The sequence below is a fragment of the Hyposmocoma kahamanoa genome, unplaced genomic scaffold (assembly GCF_003589595.1).
Source record: "Hyposmocoma kahamanoa isolate Upper Pololo Valley unplaced genomic scaffold, ASM358959v1 65, whole genome shotgun sequence".
In the NCBI taxonomy this organism is placed as follows: domain Eukaryota; kingdom Metazoa; phylum Arthropoda; class Insecta; order Lepidoptera; family Cosmopterigidae; genus Hyposmocoma; species Hyposmocoma kahamanoa.
In genome coordinates, this window is record NW_020653853.1 from 12,513,482 (window position 1) to 12,531,325 (window position 17,844).

Below are 17,844 nucleotides of genomic sequence, written 5' to 3' on the forward strand. Positions count from 1 at the left end.
TTTTTACTTACGAAATTGATTTTTTTTCGTGTTTTATTTACTGAAGAGAGTTGTTATATCGTTCGTAATTTTTTCAGACTACGCAGCGGAAATTTTTAGCGTAAGTCTATCGGAAGTGTTTCGTTAAACGATTTGTAAAGCTAATTATTAAGGGACTTTTTCTAAAAAAGAAGGTTGTCTTGTAATCTTTAATCTCTTTTTCAAAAATTTTTTTTAAGGTATTAGGAATTGTAAGATATCCAACATCGCTGAAATTTTCTTTTTTTCTTCAATAAATCGAGTTTGTTGCGGAAGTCCTGAAAATATAATAGTGTTAATAACTTAGAACCAATTGTTATTTGAAAATAGATGTGAAAACAAAAACTTATGATCATTCAAGATTCGGAAGCGATTTGATCATAGCTTTACTTATGTTTTTTCAAGTACGCCTTCATAACAACATAAACGCTTGAAGATCTTTGAATAATATTTTCACTACATACAAAGATATCACAAGGAACTAATGATTTATCGTACCACAAATCCTATTTTTACCTACATTAACAAATTTGCTAACAAATCCGGGTTGGCGATCAGAACTAATTAATACCATTAATTAATTTGTGGTAAAGCCGTTAGTTCTTCTGTAGCAGCTTCTTTCCTTCTTTTTTTATTCTATACCAGCGAGAAAATTAGAATTGTAGTCTAAAATGTTTGTAAAGATCAAAATACAGGCAGACGCAATATTACATGTGTAAACACATAAAAAGTGTGCAGAATTAGGTAGGTATGCCATTTACAAGCTACAAGGCATGTGTATTTTGGCCATAAAAGGACGTCATTTGTATCCAAACTCCAAATTTATGATCTCCGTGTTCCAAATTTATGTCAAAATTATCCGTAAGTTTCGTAAATGTAGACGGTGAGGCGGCCCAATTTGGCGCAGGCGTGTGGTACGGGTAAATAAGCGCGCACACAAATTGTTATCTTGTGAAACGAGACGTGTGATTCGCGCAACGACGCGTGATCGCCGCAACCGTCGGGGAGCGCTCTTCAGATCAGCTAGTGACGTTCGCAGACGATAAAATTGTCGACCAAAAGACGTGCTTTCTTCTATATATACCTAAAATGTAGGAAATGTAAACAACACAGGTATTGTTAATGTAACCGGGAACGAACAAATTTTTGAGATGCAGTGTGCTTTACTTAAAGAGACTGGGATCATACAAACGTATACAATTACTCTTGTTGATACAAAGATCGAACAACACAAAGAATTAGTCTATTGCCATTCCGGGTTCAATAATATTTTTTTTTACCTTAGTTGCTTTACTTTGAAACAGATTTTTTGTGGAGTAAAAAAGCACATAAATAATTGCATTATGCGTTAAATATTTGTTGTTATGTATTATATAAAAAATATTTATAAAACTCTATGTAGTATCATGCGTCGTATTTTAGATCTGCAGCTCAATATCGACGAATGGCGACATCACTAAAATTTATGAAATGTAATTTTCCGACGCGAACGACTCGGGAACATTTGTAGCTTTTCCGAGATTCGGGAAATTGCGATCTCTGGCCCGAGCGCAAAATATGAGATCTACCCGCATTCGTTGAAATTACACCGCGCTTTTTATAATATACAGCGTACCCCGCTTGTGCATTTAATTTTGTTCGTAACTTTCCTACCTAACCTTAAACGTTGTGGTAACAGAGCAGTTTTTAAAAGCAGATTTTAATAAATGTGTATGTTTTCAATTACGTATGTATATTGAAATCGGTTTTCGTTTCAACTGTAGGGACGAAATGTCGAGCTAATCATTACAATAAGTAATTACCTTCATGAAACTTTATTTTTATGATATTGTTAGTATATTTCCATATCAATCGATTGACACCTATTGGTATCGTTTTTTATTCATATTAGAATCAAATCAGAAGAATAATTCCAAGAATGGAGCCATGGTTCTAACTTTTACATATCTTTTTTTAAAAGATATGCTATTCGCCTAAACCAACTCGACACGCTCGCTTTATGCCTAAAGCTCTAAAATTAACCTCATCAGTAAGTGTCATAGACGAAACCGCCAATAAGTCCCGTCCAGCGACCATCTGTAGCAATAACTAGTGTCCACGCAATGCATCCTTGGCTGCGCGTTCATCGATGACTGATGGCCGGCATGTGCCGCCGACGGCTCGCAACTCATCGTGTTCCTAGGGTTGCAACTTTACAACAATCCCTTTATTACGCAACTTGTACCTATTATTGTATTTATCTATATACAGCCAAAAGATGTTACTTTGCCAGACCTGTGATAGGTTTGCTTTGGAACTAAGATAACCAATGATGTGATAAAATTCATGGTATACATTATTTTACTCCTGGTTAATGTTAGTCTAAGCCCGTTTAAAATTCTAAATGCATGATTTTACTATTTTTTAAATTAATTTACGGTTGTTACATGAATGCTAATATTATTTGTGTATAGTAACATTATCATCTTGAATATGCGCTATTCATGTTCGTAGTAGCAGCCCTAGCTTAAGACGAGGGTTGCCTAAGATAATTATCTTTTTTACGGAGTGCACCCAGTTTTAATAACGTGATAAATGCTGCGGAAGGCTTGTCGCTGACGCGTAAGAAGGGTTTCCGAACTTCACATTTGATTAATACCTTGCTTGTTACTTCAATTTTATTGTGCAACAGATGCTTTTTATATTTTCCCGTGTAATTTTCTAAGCATTTTTCTTTGAGATGATAAAGTGGGATCGTGTTTTAATTTTACGCCGAATTAGGCACCTTGTTTCTTTGATTTATTCTATGATCAGTTAGGTAATTTATTTTTCTTCTGTATCTGTATGCGTTCAAAATCAATTTCTATTATAATCAACTATGATTGACGATATAAACGCAAGAGTGAATTATTCATTTATTTGTTCATTGTTAAATAAGGATACCTAAATGCAAAACTTGATGAATTTCATTAGTGTGGAGAATGTTAAGATAGTTAATCGATAAGGGGTTACTGTGCTAGTTTTATAATGAGAGAACGCGAAGGAAATCGATAATATAAACCACCTTGGTAGTTATAGATTACTGATATTTACTGAAGCAATAGATCAAGTATAAACACCCTAATTTGAGGCATGGTAAACACGGAACCCTCATACCAGAAAGGTACACATCTTCATGATATACGGTTGTTATTGAGTATTATGACTCAATCGAATGTATGCAGAGGGAACTTGAATTGTCTGGTGGTAAATTGTAGGTTAGGGGCTCCAATTATGGGTGTTGTTACATCCTTATTTCCCCGTTGTTTTACTTGGTTTTTCAACGATATTCATAAGGGTGGTAAATTGCGGGGTTTTTACGGTATATTCGATTTACAAGTGGCTGGATATGTTTTTAGATCTTATCCCTTGATTTAAATTATATTACTTTTATAAATATTGAAACTAGATGAAAATAAATTTGTAGAAATTTATTATAAATAAACATAATAAATTTATATAAGCAAACACGCCCCGTACTAGAAAAACCCTGTAGGCATCGCGGGTGCCATGGACACACACATAGCCAATCACAAATCACAACTAAACTCATGAGAGGAATAAATGTAAGCCATAAAATATTTCTTCCGGCCCGGAATCGAACCCGGAATCTCTGCGTGGTTGACCAGCATGGCAACAGTTTGGCCACAGAGGCAGGTAAAAGAGAAATAAATGTTTCGAAGTATACATATAATTATATATATTGCCAAAAGTATTCTTGATCATAGACCCTGCTAAGTACCTACGTAATTAACAAAGAAAAGTAATTTAACTTTGTCGATTTACCGCAAAAAGATAATTGCATCAAGACACTTCCAAATATAAAATAAACTTGCACCAGTACTAAGAACTCTAAACAGACAAAAATTAAATCCAGCATGAAATAACTCTTAATTTATCACTTCGCATTAAAAATTGGATCAACCCTGTCAGACGCGTTGGAAAATTAAATTGTCATGGGGTGGGTGGGGTCACTGATAAATAATACAGGCCATGTCTTGTTTGACATGGAATTATTAGCGCCATCTGTCGTAAATTCCACGCCTTAAATGACCATTGCGCACTTGAAGTAGTTTATTTGAATACCGCTAGATGTCGCGTTTTTATTAGATAACCGGGTTTTAGGAAAAAATGTACCAGTTCTGTACGGTAAATTCCTTAGCAAATAACTTCAATTATTGTAATTGTGATATTGAAGACTAATTAAAATGCCTCTTCATGTCCTTTTTGGTCACTATGAATATGAATGCACGAATAAGTATTACCCTCCAGAAGAGCAGCTAAGGTGGCTTAAAAACCTGACGCCTTAAGAAGTACAGGTAAAAGTGTATAGGTGGCGCTGTAATTGTTCCGTGTTTTATCGAGGAAGTAAGGCATTTTTCGTACTTTTCCAATGAAATATTTATTTATTTCTTTACTTTCAGAATTTGCAACTTTGCGTTACTGAATAATAATTAATAATTATAATTGAAAGATAACTGCAGATCAAAGTGGAATAAATGTGAATAAAAGCCAAACTCCGCGGCTCCGATCATAAAAATTGTACGTTTGTAAATTTAATAAAAAGTATTGATTAGAGACAAGGTTTTCTAATAATTATTTCAATACTATTTTTAATCCTTGCTAGTAATTATTTTAATAATAGTTTTATGTTCTCGTGTAACTGATTTCGAGAAACTAGATAATCCATACAATATTGAAATTCAAAAAACTAAGTTTATCCCATTTCTTTCAGGTGCTAGGCAAGAATGGCATCCGAGGCTGGCTGGACGGCAGTGCGGAGAAGATGAACTGGCTAAAGCTCGTCCGATCTACCAACTACACGCATGACGTCAATGTGCAGCATCTATTACTAGCTGGCCAAGTATGATCGTATATTTTCACATCTGTACCTTGTTATTTCAATTTCGAGGGATTGTTCTTAAAAGTAATTCGGGATAGGCTTATTGGCTCTACCTATGTATATCATACATTGCGCTAATTTGTATTTAAGTTTAACATTTTGTCTTGTTTATTTAAGTAATTACAATGGTTACAAGAGTGTATCTAGATACTACGTCATTACAAGAGTGTACCTAACTATTAATAATAATTACGCGTGACTCTATTTTCAAAGTCAATTTTGATTATTTATTTGTAAACATAACAGAATTTACATATGACATAATTGTACAGTGTCACAAAAACCAATTTATTATTGCTATGCTAAAAAAATGCAATGTACACGTAAATTGGTGTGCATATACATGGTGTTTTTTTTAGAACAATGACTCAGAAAACAAATCAGATTATTAAAAGCACAATTAACCTAACGAACATTGCACTATCTACATTCAACCCTCATTATTACGCGTCTTTGTGCAACCCCAATAAAGTTCGAATGTGGAACGTTGGCAACTTCCGGTGACAGAAAATCGGTGTCGACTGAACAACTGTGGCTGCTTCCGGTCAATCGGAGGGGAGAGAACAGATGCAATGATTAGATCCACTCGTGTGCCTTTTGGGAGGTTAAATGCTGTTATGATTTAACTAGTTTATATACTCGTAGTATATTGAATTGGTATTATTACAATGTCGATTTTAAAAGAATCTTCTACTTTTGGGAGGATTATAAATTTCATGTCATTTAACGTCAGTCGAGTTATTAAAAATTAAAGTAAACCCAAGAGTATAAATAGTAGGTATAGATTTGCAATAGCGCCAAATCTAACCTAACTAAGGTACGCCGACGAAGATTTTGGTTTTACACATAATCGATACTAAGAGCGTAAAAGTCCATACAAAGTTTACAAGAATAGTGGAAAACAATATTTATAAACCGCTTATTTATGTAATTGTTTTTAATATTTTTATTTTATATGTTTACGTAAAATACTGTCAGATTAAAAGAGCATGAAAATGTTACCAAACTACATTAATAAGTTACGTTGTGAAAATTGGCATTTTTCATTTTTTTTCCTCAAAGTATTGATGTTATTTTGTGATATCAAGTGATCGAACGAGCCATTCGTGCGCCTGGTGGTTAGCGATACGCCTGTCCATAACAGTTGCATGCCATTCACAGCTTTAAATCGCAAAGATCTGAGACATAAGTTGAAAAGTACCATATGCCTGTAATTTTATCAGCACCTTTACTCTTCAAAACTGGAACGCTGTAATGCTCACATCACTGCTTGGCGGCAGAAATAGGTAAGGTGACATTACTTCCCTGGACGAAACATTTTCACAAGGAGCTATATGAATGATGTAAGAAACTGTTTCCTTTTTGATGATGTGCCCCTCAGTTGTGATTTTAGTAATAAACAGAAATCAAATAACACTATAAAGATTTCAACAGTATTTCAATGTAAAGTTTTATCATTCCAGGTATGGTACAAGGTGACTCGTGATATTCAATCCGGACAGGAGCTGCTCCTGGGCCCAAGGACTCCGCTGCCGCTACAGGACGTCCACACTACACCTGGTAAGTTTCATTTGAAACTCAGAATATCCTAGAATACCTAATAAGTAAGGTGGTTTTTAATACAAACCTATTTCTTCGCTGTTATATATAACTGTTTTGATCACAGCCTAGCTCGATAGTATTTTAAGTCAAGCTAAGTCGTAAAGCGACTAGATCGCTCCTTACCTACATGTTGAGTTGTCCAAGTTGTATACTCAGCTCATTTCTTTTTTAAGTTCTAAATGTTACAACGGTTTTTTTTATATATTCTTTATATTTAATTTTCGGGCGTTTCTTCAAGAGGACTTGCCAACTCTCATCTTATTTAAGATCTTGACTCTTGTCGGTGAAGCCTTCTCCACTCCTCACGGTTCATAGCCAGTTCTTTGACCTCTTTATAGGTGTTCACTTTGATACCCTTTTTTATTTGTTCTCTATACGCCATTCTCGATCTTCCTCTTTTTCTTTTCCCTTCTATCCTCCCTTCAATTATCACTTTCATAAATTCGTCATTACGTAACAAATGTCCAAATATTTTCCCCCTTCTCTTCTCTATTGCATTTAAAAGACTTCTCTCTTCTCCAACCATTTCCGAAACTTCCTCATTTGATGTCTTTTCAATCCATTTTATTTTTTCCATTCGCCTCCAGCACCACATTTCAAATGACTCCAATCTCTCTCTGTCTTTTAATGTTATTTATTGTCCATGTATCGCATCCATACAGTGCGGTGCTCCAGACATAGGTTTTAATGAATCTTTTTTTCAATTGTATAGGTATTTTAGAGGTGAAAATGTGGTTTTTATTATGGAAAGCCTGTTTTGCTATTGCGATTCTGGTCTTTATGTCAGTGGTACATTTGGAATTTTCTGTGATAATACTTCCAAGATATTTGAAATGTGTTACCTGCTCTACTGGAATGTCATTTATTTTGATGGGTGTAACTTGCCAACTCTATCATTTATTTATTTTGTAGTTTGTTTATTTATATGGTTTACCAACAGCTATTACATTTTGAGTTATTTATTAGGTCCAGTGTTTTGAAATTATCAATAGTCGTCCCTGAGCTTTGTTCTTGGTACATTCCGCTAACAAGTGTTTAGCGTCTTCAATCTTACTGCAACTTTTTGAATCAGTTTTTTTTTTGATACAGAAGTGTTTAAAACGTTTATGATATGTCGAATTAGAAAGAAAGAAAGTACATTTATTTGTTTAGCACAAATGACACTCCAAAGATAAAAAACGAAACAAGACAAGAAAAATAAAACAATCAAAACATTGAAACGTCAAATATAAATATATAATCACAAAACATAAAACTTGAAAAAATAAAATTATAACAAACTATTCAAGTGCAGTAAATTTAAAATTGGCCAGGAAATTAATCAGCATAATCAGAATTTAAAAATAATATATTGTGTTTTTCTCGACACGAATATGTTAAATACTTTTAGTAATTTTTATGATTGTTGTGAGTATGGTGTCTGTATGGTAATTACAGTGCACAATTGAAAAGCTTATACTGTGTTTATAACTACCCTTTTCCAATGTAGCCACCACCAAAACGGTACATAAGAATCACAGTCACGCGCTCGTCACGGTTGGCCGATCTTGCAGTTAATTGGAGTCACCTGCCCTATAGTCTGTACAAGGCAAACGGACAATGTGACTTTGCATTAGTTAAATTTAACATACAGGCAGTTCTGATTTCACAGTTTTTACATATTTAATTTTGGAGTTAGTAGGTTAGGCTTAGTAATTTGTTTTGAGGCAAAATATTTTTATATCAATAATTATGACCTTTTTATAAAAAAAGCTACCCTAAAAGTTTGTGGAATTACGTCTATTTGCCAAGTTTTATTGAAATCGGTTAACGGAAATCCAATAAATCGGATTCGTCTCCTAATTTGCCACCCTTAGAGGTGGAATATTTTCTTCAAAGACAACTGACTATTGAAGAACCCGTTTCCAACAAAAAAAAATATCTTCGTAATCGGTTCACAATTGCCGGAGTCAAAGCGTTAATATACACAAAAAACAGTCGGATTGAGAACTGTCTCCTTTTTGAAGTCGGTTAACAAATAGAAGAATTTGCTTATTAAAACTTAAATTACTTTTTATGTAGTTTTAATAATAGTACACATTTAATACTTACGATTTTAAACATTATCATAAGGACGCTTCGTTCGTAATGCACATATTTTGTAAAAAAAATGTTGACAAACACGTTTTTAAATAGACTAGGATAGCTTTTTACATTTTGCTTCTTTTGTTATTTATGCATTTGCTTTTTTAAACCTCCGAAAAGAAAGTGAGAGGTAAAAAAACAGTGGCCTATCATGATTGATTGTTAATGTTTTGTTATATACTTTGTTCCAATGATTGAAACGTAGTACTAAGACGTATACCGAATTAAGCATTATAAAAGTACGATTCATAATTTTAAATTAAAATCTGAACTCTTTGTCGCCCATTTACGCTGTAGATCACAAATAAAACACAGGGTGCACTGGCGCAGGGGCACGCGCGATGTTTAATTTAGATAAATCGCGACGCGCGCGCGCCGCCACCCGCGACGGCCCATGTGAAAAATCACGCATATGTCGTATTAACGGGAGGGTTACCGTGTGATGTTTTAAAAAACCGTACTGGATAGGTTAAAAAGATATGTAGGAAGTAAGCAGGTTACGATTCGAGGTTTAAACTAGAATGAGAATCTCTTTGATGTGCTTTAAGCGTTATACAGTTGTGATGATTGAGAACAAGAAATAATGGAATTTTAAATACTAAATACTATTAATCTTTTGATTGAAGAGTTCATGTACCAAAAATCTTTTCTTAACACACTAAATATGTATTTCACTCAAATTCTTGTCATCTACTTTATAGTTCGATTTTGTCTGAAAAATTTATTTCATACATACTTGAAGACTTTATGGTGTATAAAATTGGGTTTGTAAGGCACTTCTAGGCGATGAACATAAGAATACATAAGGGTCTTCAGAGTTTCCTGCGCTACCAATCGGTGGGCGACGCAGCCGGCCGCCGCGTGGTGATTTATGCGATTTGAATTACGCGTAATTACTGTGTTTTTAATAAAATTATAGCCGCTACTGTCATTTGTTACCTTCGAAATATGTAGATTCTACATTATATAATTACAATACACAATATAAGTACATCTGTAAATAATAATTACGACGTCCATATTCCAAGCTACTCGTAAGCTTATTAAAGTTGTCTTATATGACAATTGGTCACTTACAACGTTACGGAACCTAATTTATTATTTTGATTTAAATACTTAATTAATTTTCTTTTAATAATGTCAAATGACGGGACGAACAAGTCGTGCACCGGATGGTGAGCTACATGCCTGTCCATAAAATTTGCAGTGCCACTCAGAGCTTTAAATCGCAAAGATATGAGGGGTACTGCCACTACGCTCGTCACCCTGACATATAAGTTGATAAGTCCCATGTGCCTGTAATTTCACCAGCATCCTTACCCTTCAAAACCGGAACGCAGTAATGCTGACATTGCTGCTTGGCGGCAGAAATAGGTATGGAGGAAGTACTTCCCTGGACAAACCCGTACGTAACGACCGCTACTGCTACTAAAAATATACTCATATGTGAGGTACAGAGTCAAGACCACACAGCTTGACACTCAAGATTTAAATACAACTCTATACCGCTAGCTATAAATTTAGTCAAAAATCCAAAGTGTTGAGCTTTAACGTCATACACAAATGTAAAAGTACTGTAGAAGACATTACATCGGTGCCTTTATATAATGCAATATTTTAGAATACTAGCGATTTTGAACTAAGCACATAGCGACGAGCAGAGCAAGCGAAACTTTATCGTGAATAAAGCACCCATCTTCTTTTGACGTAAGAAAATAGGGGGCTTAGTATTCCTATTCTCAGTTGAAAATCGCAACATTCTGCAATACTGCGTTATATAAAGGCAGCAATATGTTATCGACATACATAGCTGCATTATGCATTGCATAACCCTTCACAAACTGTGTTAGAAGATCCCAAAATCAACAGTCCGTTTTCTGACACGTCGAAAGACCATCGATCAAATCTTGCGCAATACGGTGAAAGTCATGACAAATGTGAATGGGATCGATTCTAATTAAGGATATTTAAGAGTCATTGTCGACGTGATACAGCTGTTTCGTATGTGGGTGGAATTGGTTTGTGTAAATATGAGAAATTTTAGGTGTAGGACTCTCAGAGAGTCATCATATACCGACCTCGTCTATGTATCATATCTCTGGTGAAACAGTGGCTTAACTTACATTTGCAAAAATTTACAGATGAGTTAATTTAAAAAAATCAAAGATGGAACACAAAGAAAAATTCCTTTGGTCTGATAGGTCTGGAAAAAATCCGTTAAAACAAAAAACAAAGATCTGTAAAAAGGCACAGAAAAATTCGTAAAGTCTGCTGACTCGATCTACTGCTTAGTTGGTAGAGCGGTCGCCCTGGTATACCACAGACGCAGGTTCGAGTCCTGTCAGATTAAAGGAATTGTTCTTTATGTTCGATCTTTGTATTAATAATTATAACAAACTAGAAGAGTTATTTCATGAAGTAAATGAATATCATGGTAGTAAAACCTCATAATATTCATTATAATCAATATTAGATTTGGTTTTATTTTTAGTGCTACTGAGCACATTTGAAGAGTTCACAAACGTTATGCTATTTAAATAAATATTGCACCCTTTATGAAAAAATGCGGCAATTGCCTACATTTATTTCTCTCGTGAGTTTGGGTGTAATTTGTGTTTGTCTATGTATGTGTCCATGGCACCCGCGACACAGGGTTTCCCTAGTGCGGGGCTATGTTGAGTGTGTGCGTTATTATTATTATTATTATTATTATTAATGCATAATGTGTTCCTATTTTTTTATTTGATAAATATAATAAATTTGCATTTTTAAAATGATTTGACATTATTAAGACGTTTTCAAATTTATTTTCAGTTAAGTCTGTATTTCACTAATGGTGCGATATGTATTCAATTTTTTTCAGGTATGTATTAATCTGAACAGACAGAAAAACGAAAGGTTTTCTTACATTCAAAATAATAATCGAAACATATGAGATACCTTATAACCAACAGTATCAGCAAAGCACCAAATATTTTTTAAAGTATAATAATTACAGTGTATGCAATGTCACTGCCAGTAATGCCTCACGATAATTTAAAATCCAAAACAGTAGTTATGAAATAAAATTTTAAAAAGAAATCTTAATCTGCCGCCATATGCAATAACACAATAATAAGTTAACCCTTTATTAGCTCGTTGGGTGCGCGTGCGACGATAATGAATGAGTGTCGCTCGTGACATTTGTCATCGCGCAATTGTCGCAAAGATTAAAATTGATGACGTTGTTTAGTCCGAGCGAGTACTATTGTGTGCTCGCATATTATCGTATAGTAACTCTGAGTTTTTGCTTTTTTTATTAAGAAGTCTTAAAATTCGAACAGGCAATAAGATTATAGATGTGTAAACAAATGTACTGCAAAGTTTACGCTTACGTAGTAAGTGATAATAGTGATAAGTAATATCGGAATGTAAAAAACTACTAGATAAGTACCAAACATTTTGTCAGATACGATACGTTTCAAACAGTTATTAATAAATTTCGAGTTCTTGGGTTTTCGCGATTGTTACACATAGGAAATGAAACTATTTTTCCGGATTTAAATCGCGTATATTTGTTTTTTCAAACAAACCGACGTTTCGGGCCCTTTACAGGTCCCATGGTCACGGTTGACTGAGGTACGCATTTGCAAACGTAAAAATTGAAACGTCATCAACGCAACGATTCCCTCCGAAAACAGAATGATTAATCAAAAAATTAACCAACAACAATGACTTCGCCCCCATTACGCGAACAATCGCTTGGCGTCCCACATCGCGTATTTATTTTACAATCAAATAAATATTACGAACAATAAAATAGAAATATTTCAATTTAATATCTCCGCCCCTAAAAGGGTTGGAAGCTGTAACGTCGTTCGTCCCAGCTTTTGTTAGCAGATTAGATGGATTTTACTTCTATCTTGATGTTACGCAAAATTGAATAATTTCTCGACCACAATGGACTGTGACCGTGACGTCACAGTTCAATTTTGGATTATTTCAAAACTTTTGTTGTGAGATTTACTGGTAAATTTATCTGCTGTGTAGTTTTGCAGAATGTAGATAACTTAATATTTTTAAACTTTTTGCTAGTGTAGGAAGTATCATTCAGAATGGAATTTTAATTAGATGCGTATTGATTCGCGGGCCTTTTTTAATTACATTACAGTTTTCAGAATAACCTGATGCGGATTCGGCAATAGTAAACCAAAATATATAAGTCAAGAAATATTATTATAATAAACAAAAGGACATAAGCATTAAAATACGGACATATATATAACAATTTATTTTTAACTACTTTAAGTTACCCGGAATAATAGCTCTTATTAACGCAAAATCAGCTTGAAAAAGCTTTACTTGTAATAAGAGCGTAAAATAAGTTGTGCGTTTTATTTCTGCTCGAATCTCGAACGCACACACACACCTTTTTCGCTCTTGTTAAATAGTCATGAAGGTTTTTCTAATCGCCTTAATGCAATTCCGTGTCGACAAATGTGGAACTCCCTAATTTTATTTGTTTACGGATATTCTTGTACTTTTTCTTCTTATTACTATATAGTTATCTAAACACGCCTGCTATGTGTAGAAAGAGTTTATTGTATGTAGTGTGTATATGTATACAATGGTTCACTTAAATTTGTTTAATTTGTTTTGTACTACACTCATGTATTACCGGATTCTATTTTGTAATAAGAATTATTTTCAATGTAGAGTATCTATTTATAAACCTAGTCGTCCTAATCACTATAATAATAAACGTTGAATTGACTGCCATATATGCCACATATGAAAAAAAATCTATCTAACGCAATTGTAATAGTAATATCCTAATAGTCCATAATGTCAACGCAAGTAAAATTGCGATTATAATAGAAAAGTAACCTTACTATACCCTGTGCCCTGTAGCGGTATTGGCTGGAGCAAATATTGAATCAAATCGCATATAATTTTCCACACAAATTGCATCTCGTACAACGGACAATACTGGCCAGTGCGACCGTTCGCACCGCGGGGCGTAACGGTAAACTTGGGCGTGCGACGCACCTGATGCGTCCGCCTCGAGGCTCTGTAATCCTAGGAAGTGATCTTGATAGAATCGACTCGTGTGTGGTAGCCAAGGGATATAGTGCAAATTGGTGCAGCTAGCTATAATGGAATCCAGATTTTATAACGCATGTTAATTATGGCAAGTGTAACTGAAACTCTATAATGGCTGGATTCTAACAATCAAAATTTATATTACCCGTTAAATATTTCGTCAACACATATTTCAGTCTTTCAAAGAGTCAGTCACTTGAAAATTAACACAACTATAATAAAAGATTTTTGATTATTGAAGAATGAAATAATTATTATTGGAAGTCAGTTGCAACAGTACTAAAATGGGAAATAACAGGTGTTGTCGTTTGTTGGTTATTAAATTTATAACAAAGATTGGTAAGTCACCGTCACGGTGCGCGCGCGCCACACGCCATCTGGTGAGGCGGCGTCGTGGGAAAACATAACGCTCGCGACACCCACTCGTGTCGGGGAGCCGAGTGGTTAACTGTTTTTGGGAACTTTTTCAAGATAAGGGAATTTGTAGAGTACTTACAAAAACAATTAGAGGTAATCATAATAATCATTGAGTAGGAACTCGGAACAGAAGCTCGGGACAATAGAAGATTGGTAGAATATTTGATTTTTGTCTCAGGATAATTTAACCAGAAATTTAAAACTTAATATTATTAGGAAGTCAAAAGGCCGAGTTACAGAAAGTTTTTAGTATTCCGGCGATACATGTTTAAAATGTATTTCTACTAAATTACTACGATCAACATTATGATTTTTTAACTTATTTTCAATTTATTCATCATTTGGATAAACAATAAAAGTGTGGATGGTTTCACAGATGTAGATAGTAAGATAAGCGAAGCGTGTTCAGTATCGGTTTGATTGATAAACTGAACAAAACAACCATATTTTTAATCGAGGACGTGCGTGATGCCACGGAAGCTCAATCACTGGTGACAATAGACATTTATTAGATTTTTAAATTGTAGTGGAGTTATCACAATTTCTATGTATGAATCCCATCAGAAACAAAAATATGAAAATCTTTAAATATTCTGATGCAACTATGAAACAGAATTGAAGTTATATTTACTACATAATACAATAAGCTTGTAAAGTGAATGAAGAGTCCAGGGCCAGGGTAAGAATGATCTAAGTCACTTGAAGATAATTTTGGGCATAACAAACTTTTCATTTGGAAAACTTTTAAATATTGGTGAAAAATACATGACATATAATCAGTATTGAAATAAATGTGTGTAACGTTAAGTAATACATTTTAACAAAAACATTTATTAATACTCATCTTATTTAACTTTTCTACCTTTTAATTACAAGCACAAGTAATATGCCTAAAAGTAAAATTAAAATTTTCAGGACACTAATTAAGCCTTATAAGAATTGGAAATGAAACTATTTTTCCGGATTTAAATCGCGTATATTTGTTTTTTCAAACAAACCGACGTTTCGCGCCCTTTACAGGTCCCATGGTCACGGTTGAATGAGGTGGTACAGTCTTCAACCAATTATGTCTAATATTGATGCAAACCACCCTATTTTTTCCACTATAGTTACAATAGTTATTAATTAAATACCTTATTTTTAATTTTACAAAGAAAACATTCCAATTTACGCTATATTAAGTTTTACAAATTATTTTATTGAATGAATTTTTATTAAGTTCAATTTATAATTAATTAATAATAGAAATTAGAATAAACTAAAACTTCAATTAAAATTTCAAAGGACAAACAAAGCGAAGTATTTGTACCCGCGTCAAAGAACGTATAGCTGATGTCAAACACCGTCGCGTAAACAAGTCTGCAGTCTACGAGCATGTCATGGATAAACCTACACATTCAATGAAGTTTGACAAACCCCAGGTCCTTGCAAAAGAAGTCCGTTATCTACCCAGGATGCTGCGAGAGGCCATTGAAATTAAAAAACATCCCAATTTCAACAGGGAAGATAGTTTCTCCGTACCACCAGTTTGGGATTAGTACTGCAGTCTTATGTCTGTTTGGGATTTTTCATTAAAGTCAATACTGGAACCCAAACTGGTGGTACGGAGAAACCATCTTCCCTATTGAAATTAGGATGTTTTTTAATTTCAATGGCCTCTCGCAGCATCCTGGGTAGATAACGGACTTCTTTTGCAAGGATCTGGGGTTTGTCAAACTTCATTGAATGTGTAGGTTTATCCATGACATGCTCGCAGACTGCAGACTTGTTTACGTGACGGTGTTTGACATCAGCTATATGTTCTTTGACGCAGGTACAAATACTTCGCTTTGTTATAGCAATTTTTATGATTTTGGCTAAATACTCTCAGCATGTAAGGAGCTACATAGGTAGCGGTATTAAGTCCAAACACGTTTTTTTGTGACTTTGATCATACTTTCCCTGGTCTCTTCAAATGCATTCTAAGGGACTGCGTGATAGGTCTGTTGCTTAAATCATGCTAATCACGTTATTGGTTACCGCCCAGTGTTGCTGCAAATATGTCTTAGCTGAAATATAGAACGACTGGCCTGAACCCGAGCAGTATCTTAAATGTCTATATTGACACGAAAATGTTAACAATGATTATTTAACGAGCAATTTTGACGATCTCGGCGGTCGAGTGGCTTGAACATCGGCTTTCACATAATTGCCATTTCTGAGGTCCAAGGTTCGATCTTCGGCCGAGTCAGAGTAGAAAAACTAAATTCTCTATATTATCTCGGTTCTGGGTGTTTGTGGTACTGTCCTTGTTTCCGATTTCCATAACACAAGTGCATTAACTTACTTTGGGATTAGAGCAACGTGATGTTGTCTTTATTTATTTATAACTCGGCTACATACCTAGTTTATTTTTGTGCTGCAAAATGAAAAAAAACCATAACTAAAACATTTTATATTCTACAGTTATTTACTGTTTCGGAAACATAAAAAATAATTTGCCATTGTTTTGATTTAGTCTTTTGGTACAAAAATATAATTAAAAAAAAAACTATAAAAAAGTAGATGGTAAGTCACGCGCGTATGCCTTTTTCCCCATTGCAAACGTTGGGTCAAGTGAACATATTAACCCTAGCAGGTGGGGTGGGGGCGCGACCTGCCCCCTGATAATTTGTAACCAACACTTCAGTTGTTGACATCGTACATGGACTAGTTGACCTGTGAACTCCTGTGACCATCTACGTGAATCTTGTGACATCTGAAAAATTATAATTGAAATTTCGCATTTTAATTTAAATTTTGAGGTACGTAGTCAGTAATATTATCATTATTACATGTTTAAAGAAATTGTTCATTTGTGCTGTTTTCTTTTTAAATTTAGGTCTATAAGCAAGTATACACAGGTAATACTGCCCATAAGATAAACTACTTAAAACTATCTAAATATAATTAAGAAAATTGTACAGTGTATATTTTTTTAAAGTCTGCATTTTTAAATTTTTTTTATATCAACGTTCAGGCATTCCAAATCAGTTTAGTAGCGCATGTGATTGGCAGTAATTTTTTAATTATGCCTAAAATATAGTCCCAAATTAATTAAGGAACGCATTTTGCAAAGTAAACAGCAAAATGTGAACATCTAAGTCACTATAACTTATTTAGACTTGGACAACTATCATTTAACCTATCTAAAGAAAAATAAATATTCTCTACTTTATGCCACCCAATCGATTAAATCTCGGCCACGTGTGTTATCTCAGCCTTGCTTTATCACGGATGCTAGTTAGACAATGCTCTAGGCGGGGCGTTTCGTGACTCGAATTAATTCTGCACGCGCGAACTTCATACTTCCGACTCGTGATCGTTGAATTGTAAATCTTGTAAAAGTTGTATAACACGATGGCTTGGTTGATGAAGATGTTATTGTCTACAAGCCATTGTTTTAATGGTTTATTTAAGAGGATAGTCCTGGAAGCGTGTTCCATACAAAGCAAGTTTGAGCCTACTTTAGATATTAACTTGTCTTGAATATTAAATATCCTATATTATTTTTGAAATACACTCGGAAATATTATTGAAAGAAGAACACAAAGCTTGTCGTTTACGGACTACGCAACTCTTTACCGGTGTAGGCCACGAAAGTAAACATAAACATATGAAATTGCCGATTTGTACTGAAAATCTAAATTGTTTATTTTTTA

The 17,844-nt window shown here is 34.2% G+C and overlaps 1 protein-coding gene across 3 annotated transcripts in view; it reads left to right on the forward strand.

The window, feature by feature from the left end:
* The window catches only part of LOC113231381 (MDS1 and EVI1 complex locus protein-like), a 169,446-nt gene that overhangs the window by 137,528 nt on the left and 14,074 nt on the right, over window positions 1-17,844 (forward strand). For all 3 annotated transcript variants that reach the window (XM_026465677.1, XM_026465676.1, XM_026465678.1), the window contains exons 4-5: window positions 4,772-4,900; window positions 6,403-6,499. In XM_026465677.1, the coding sequence (XP_026321462.1) occupies window positions 4,772-4,900; window positions 6,403-6,499 (226 nt within the window). The remainder of the gene's footprint in view (window positions 1-4,771; window positions 4,901-6,402; window positions 6,500-17,844) is intronic.